Below are 6,966 nucleotides of genomic sequence, written 5' to 3'. Positions count from 1 at the left end.
ATATTTTAGGAAAGACAATATCTATTTATTACAAATAACTAACTTAACTAGTTTTCTTAATTTATTTAAATTAGTCAACTAACTCTTATATTAAGAACACGAGGCAGTAGTATGTAAAAAATTAAAGCCAAGACATTGCATTATAAGGTGGCGTTTTGGAAGCGCATAATAGCTATAGGGGGTTTTAAAAGATAAGCAAGCCGACTATTCCTGTACTTTACGGGGCGCTTCACAATTTGATTAATTACGCTAATTGACTCAAATTATATTTTCTTTGTTGATTAAAAAGAAAGTTAGTTTTAATTTTAAGTAGTACTCCTCCGGTCCTTATTATAAGACCCAATTTGACTTTTTATTTGGTCCTAATTATAAGACCCAATCCATTTTCTCTTTTATATTTATACATTTTTTTCCAAGATAATCCTTCTAATAATGATAGTTTTAGCTAATATACTTAATTAGCAAGGATATTTTAGGAATAACAACACTTATTTATTATAAATAACCAACTTAACTTACTTCCTTAATCTCCTCAAATAAGTCAATTGGGTCTTATAATTAGGACCGGAGGAGTATTATGCAATCATGTTGACATATTTTCATTCGATTGGCTAAAAGCCATGCCAGCGATATAATATATAAAATAAATTTACGTGATTTAGGTATTGACCAGTAAAATAAATTTAATTTGCGTTTAAAAAATTTAGATTCTTTCCCCTATGTATGGAATCTAAAACGGAATCAGGTTGAAATGAGAAGCAAACATGTGGAACTCGTGAATTCTTCAAAAGTTAGGTACTTAGGTGGTTCAACACACGGTTTTTGATTTTTACCGGTCAAATATAGAAAAGTTAAATGACCACTCTAATGGAATAACTCTTTAATCCCATGAAGGGTCAAAGTAAAAGCAAATCAATGCTGGCAAGCTGGAAAGGAAAAAAAATAAAATTGAATGTTGCCATAATTGCTTATATTTTACCAAAAAAAATCCCGTCTCCGTAGTTTTTTAATCACATTTTTGTTGGTTTTTTTTATTAGATCTTTATAATTTCACATGATTTTTAATCATATAATTATAAACTGAGTGATAAGATTAAATTTCAGAAAATTTCACGTTAGTCGTTGGAATATAGGTTTTAGTCTCACTGTCATATTATAAATAATAATTTTTGTTTTAAAATTAATTTATTATAAATGAAAATTAGTTTTATTTTTTGGAACAAGCCTGTTCTATTTATGAGATTTACTTAAAGGATGTCTTAAATTTTAATTAGTTTTTTTTATATTTTTACTACATTAATTATATGTTATTATGTTATATTACTATTCACTACATTAATTCTCGGTGTATTTTTTTTAATCTGTTTATTCTCTCTTCCATTCACTTTCACCTTCCACTAAATGACAGTATTTTTGAAAAGTAAAATACAGTTTTTTGGCCAATGGATAAAATACAGTTTTTGCATATTGAGTTAAAGTATTCATTTGGTTTTCTAAGTCTACGTCTAATTTTAGCTCAATGCCTTAAATTTATAAAATGCATTTTAAATTTTTTTAACATTAATGCTATTAGTTTAATTTAATAAAAAAATGCTAACTCAGTAAATTTGAATATCGTATGATCGTTATTTTTCTATTAAATGAGACTAAGAGTGCAAAATTAAAAAACTAAAATATGCTTTATAAATCTAAGAAACTAAATTAAAACTTAATATAAATTTAGACCATGAAAATATATACTCTTCAGTTTCTTTTAACTAATTATTTTAGAGGAAAGATGCATCCAGTATTCAAAGTATTTTCTCAAGCACATTCAGCATTTTAAGATATTTTGTGATGCTCAGCACCTTGAAATATTTCTTTAAGTGCATCTAGTATCTTAAAGTACTCCTCCGGTCCTTATTATAAGACCCAATTTGACTTTTTATTTGGTCCTAATTATAAGACCCAATCCATTTTCTCTCTTATATTTATGCATTTTTTTCAAGATAATCCTTCTAATAATGATAGTTTTAGCCAATATACTTAATTAGCAAAGATATTTTAGGAATAACAACACTTATTTATTATAAATAACCAACTTAACTTACTTCCTTAATCTCCTCAAATAAGTCAATTGGGTCTTATAATTAGGACCGGAGGAGTATTTTTTAGTGCATATAGCATTATAAAGTATTTTTTTAGGTAAGTTCAACACCCAAAATCTTTTTTTAGTACACTAAAACAAAAAAATACTTTAAAAATACTAACACATTTTAAAAAAATATTTTAAAATTATGAATGTATTGATGCACATTTTTAATCTAACTAATTCTGTTATTTGCATAGATAACTAGGTGGCACTGGGGGCAATACCAGCAAATAGCAGTAGGGATAGAAGTCGATGGCCCAAAAAAAAAAAAAAGAGCGTAAAATGGCATAATGGTAAAATCGGCTGCCATACCAAATCATTCTTGCTTCATTTGCGCATAAAATCCTTGAAAAGCTTTTATTTCTCTTCATTTCAGTTCAGAAAGCTTCCGTTTTTTCTTTTCCTCATCAGAGTCTTTCTTAAGCAAAAGAAATTTTCAGCCTTTTGCTCATAATTTTTCTGCGCGTTGTTTTTCTGAGGAAAAAAAAGGCATAATCTTTTACCGGTTCTGGAGAGAGGGAGATGTGTGGAGGTGCTATCATCTCCGACTTCATTCAGACGCCGGGGGCCAGGTCTCGCCGGCTCACCGCTGATTTCCTCTGGCCGGATTTGAAGAAATCCAGTGGGGGGAAGCGATTCTCGAAGTCCACTAGGTCTGCATTCGGAGATTCGGACGATGATTTCGAAGCTGATTTTAGGGAATTCAAGGACGAGTCCGATATCGATGAGGTGGATGTGGATGATGATTTTCTATTCGATTTCAATACCTTAGGTTTCTCTGCTGCCAAACCCCCGAAGCCTTCCAGATCCCGGTCTCGTGGTAAATATTTCTTATGACTTCCTTCCAGTTCCGGTTATGTTGATATGATGGTAAAATTTTTTAGCCAAATATATGAGGGTAAAATTTGTCGTATAAATTTTCACATGCCTTTTTCATTTTTTTGGTTTAGTTCATGCGTCATTTGGTTGTTATATCCTTGATGCAGCTTTTGATTCTGCTTCATAGTTGTATTAATGATCACATGCAGCATATGCTTTTTTTTTCTTTTAATTAAACAATGTATTGCCGCTTTCGGAACTTTTTTTTCCCCAAGGTATTATCGGGAAAAGTTGTATTTATTTGGTGAATTTTGATTTTTCCTTCTCAGTCAATGACATGAAATTCAGTTTTCAAAACAGTTTTAAGGCTGTTTTATGATCCTGTAAGCCCCCTTTATTCACTAGTTATTAGATTTTGTAACCGTATAAGCTTAGCTTTATTACTTCGATTAATATTCATTAATAAGTTTTTCCTTTCCTGGTTAATGAAACATAGTCCTACTTTCATGCCTTGCACATGCACTCCATGAATCACTTGCAAGAAATTATAAAGCATAGAAATCTTGTGGGTCCACTTTGAAACGGCTTCATTTGCTTGCATAATAGTATCTTCAGAACACTATTGCGGAGTTCTGAAATGTTTATGAAATCCTTTTGAAACTGATGTCATGCTGTTTGATTTCGTTTTTGCCTTTGTGCACATATGTAAAAGCAGGAGTGTGGTTAGCCTAATGGGAGTTGCTTCTGACGACCACACTATATATTCCTATCAGATTGCAAAATCTACTTTATAGAGGTAGATGCGGTTCCTTTTTGCAGTGAAAATCTGTGTTGTTGGTTTCAAATTTTGACATTTGTGGATCAAAATATACTTTTATATTGCCTGTTCATTAAATGAGCTTTAGCGGTGTTTTAGTTGTGATATTGCATTGAATGTTCCTAGTTCTTTTGCTTTTGTTTTGATTGTTACTCTAATATGTCATATTTTCCCAACAATTGGCTGTCAAGACCCAAATAATATTGTGTGCTGTAAATTACTAAGTAATGAGTTGAAGTAAAATACTCTGTAGGGGGGTTACAAGCCGTGCTTGATTATAGGAACGCCTTCATTTTACAGCAATTTCATTAGAGATCAGTCTTTTGTCATTTAATAGGCTATTTACTTCAATCATCTCTTACTCTGTATGTGTTTACGTGTTTATTTAGATGCGTGAGTTGGTTTTTCTTAATTTTAGTCTTTTAACTGGTACTGTAAATGTATTGTCCCTGCCTTGCTCATATTATAGTTTTTTCCCTTTCCCAATTACATTGAAGGATCTGGTGCTGTAAAATCTGTGGAATTCAATGGAAAAGCTAACAAGTCTGAGAAAAGAAAGAGGAAGAATCTGTATAGGGGAATCCGTCAGCGACCATGGGGAAAATGGGCAGCTGAGATCCGTGACCCAAGGAAAGGAGTCCGTGTCTGGCTTGGAACCTTCAACACTGCTGAAGAAGCAGCTAGAGCCTATGATGCTGAAGCACGGAGGATTCGTGGTAAGAAAGCCAAGGTGAACTTTCCTGATGAGGCCTCAAGCTCTCCCCCAAAACATTACAATGTAAAACACTCTGTCCAGCCCATTATGAACCAGAAATTCAATTTTGAAAACAATCCAAAGGACTATGTCTGTCCTCTGGGTCTGATGGAGCAGAAACCACTGGTTAATCAGTATGCTAACATGGGAGGTTTACCCAGCAGTGCAGATGGGCTCACATCTTTCACGCCATCAGATGATGTTAATATGCCTGTTTGTTTCAGTTCGGATCAAGCAAGCAATTCGTTTGATTATTCTAGTTTTGGTTGGGGTGAACAGGGCCCAAAGACTCCCGACATCTCGTCAATGCTTTCTGCTGCTATAGAAGATGAATTTCAAGCTGTTGACGACGCCAACAAGAATGATAACATTCCTAACTCTCAGAATGTGTTGCCTGTGGAAAATGATTCTGCAAAGACACTGTCTGAGGATCTTGCAGATATTGAATCCCAGTTGCAGTTCTTTAAGACACCTTACCTTGAAGGGAGCTGGGACGATGCTTCATTAGAAACCTTGCTTGGTGAAAACACAACTCAGGATAGTGAAAACCCAATGGACTTTTGGAGCTTTGATGATGATCTTCCTTCCATGGCCGGGGGAGTTTTCTGAGCAACTTTCTCACTGTCTCCTTAATTTGTAAATAGGGTTACAAGTTAGTATTTTTTTCCTTTCAAAATTGTCTTTTGGTTCTATAATTTTAATCATTCATGGACTAAATTAATATGGCCCGCAGAAATTATCACTAATTTGAATTTTGTTCTTGAAAAGCCAAAACGTTTAATGGAGTCCGTGATTTCTCGAGATTGGGGACAGCTAGTCCTTTGTGAGTCAAGGAGACTGAAGATTTTTTTATTTTTTTTTATTTTCAGGTAAACCCCGAACAAGTGATGTTTTTGGGGACCAATTGTAAATACATTCTTCATCATGAAGTATTCTCGGTTTCTGAAATGAATACAATGCTTTGTTCCTTTTATTGGTTTTCAGGAATGCTGTTCATCTTTGTTGGAGATTGAGTCGAGACGAAACAGACCCTTTTAAGCATGTCTGGATGGTTATTCTGTGGACGCCGGTAGCAAAGCAAGTGTGGGACTATGGATGTGTAGGAGTACATGTCAAAGACCTTAACTCTTGGAGATGTTGAGTTTACCGTTCATTAATGAGGATGATTCTATCAAATGTGTGATGCAGTAAAATGTTAACTTGGTTGTTTTGATTATGGTCGGTCAAAGTGCAGGCCATCAATTAACCCATTTTTGAATAATTGATTTGGTTCTGTTCAGAGTATTGCTTGCAGGTCTCTTATAGATAGTATTTGCCTCCATCAATTTGAGTGCTGGAGGAGGTGTTTAGTCTTTTCGGCTTCTTGAAGAGCTGCAAGGGAAAGACACAAAAGAGGGGAAGGGAAAGAAAAACGGACGGCGACGGCTTTGCATTTTTGGGGGTTCTTCCCCTCATCAAATTTGAATGTTGAAAATTTCAGCGAAGTTAAGCACATATATCTGAATCAGCCATTGGCTGAGGTGGAAGACTTTCATTAGTTCAAATTCCAAGTTAGTGTTTAAAGCGGTTGGATGGGTAGAATAACTGAAGTAAAGAACGTGAATAATTCAGACAATGAGAATTATCAATCAAAGCGTGGTGACAAGTAAATCAACAACAATCCACGGGGTTTAGTTGGGTTCCCAATGGAAGTGGAAGACCAAGTATGAGAATGAATCAAGGAGGTCTGAGCCAAGAGCTGTGGCGGCCATGCTGATATGAAAGGTCGCATGAACAGAGCACGAAGGTTGTTACCCACGATATTTCTCCGAATTGAAGTGCGTGATGAACCAATCAATTAGCCCAAGAGTCATATTTTTCTATGTCATATAGGTGGTGGTAGTTGACCCGCTAATGAGGCACCATGGGACCACAGATCTTGTCAAATATAGCGTGGATGAAATGTTTGAAGCACTAATCATGAAGGAAAAAGCAGTAATTCAATAGTGAAGGGAAAAAGCATGAAAGGGACAGGTTGCGAGAGGCTTCACTGAGGAGCATGTTAAAAGGTGGGGTTGGACGAAATTAAGGCGATGAAGATAACTGATGAAATAACATTAGAATCCTAGATATACCATAAATAAGATATATCAAATGTACATAAATAATAGGATCAAGGCATATATTTCTTTCCGTTATGAATATAAGAATCATTTTATAATATAATTTATACAATAAAATTGATTTTACATTTAGAGGGAAAGTATTATTTTACCCATTAAAAAAAATGAAATCTTTATATGATAGCAAAATGGAGACTAGGTATGAAGGGGGCTCAAGTTGCACGTGAAAGGGCATATTGCACTTCCACAACACAACACCGTCGCTTTCTAGAGATTCCCTTGCCGCTTCGTAGCCTCCAAGGCTCGTGCTTTCATTTCCAACCACTTCCCCTTCCCTTTTTTC

The 6,966-nt window shown here is 34.5% G+C and overlaps 1 protein-coding gene across 1 annotated transcript; it reads left to right on the top strand.

The window, feature by feature from the left end:
• The first annotated feature begins 2,517 nt into the window (after positions 1-2,517).
• On the top strand, positions 2,518-5,749 carry LOC114711947 (ethylene-responsive transcription factor RAP2-12). Its single transcript, XM_028896383.1, has 3 exons — positions 2,518-2,951; positions 4,265-5,173; positions 5,506-5,749. The coding sequence occupies exons 1-2, from the start codon at positions 2,654-2,656 to the stop codon at positions 5,128-5,130; spliced, it is 1,164 nt and encodes a 387-aa protein (XP_028752216.1). The 5' UTR covers positions 2,518-2,653; the 3' UTR covers positions 5,131-5,173; positions 5,506-5,749.
• Positions 5,750-6,966: the final 1,217 nt, after the last annotated feature.

This window comes from Neltuma alba, unplaced genomic scaffold (assembly GCF_004799145.2).
Source record: "Neltuma alba isolate B1F8T4 unplaced genomic scaffold, ASM479914v2 tig00011322_pilon, whole genome shotgun sequence".
Lineage (NCBI taxonomy): Eukaryota > Viridiplantae > Streptophyta > Magnoliopsida > Fabales > Fabaceae > Neltuma > Neltuma alba.
This window is presented reverse-complemented; position numbering and strand designations above follow the sequence as displayed.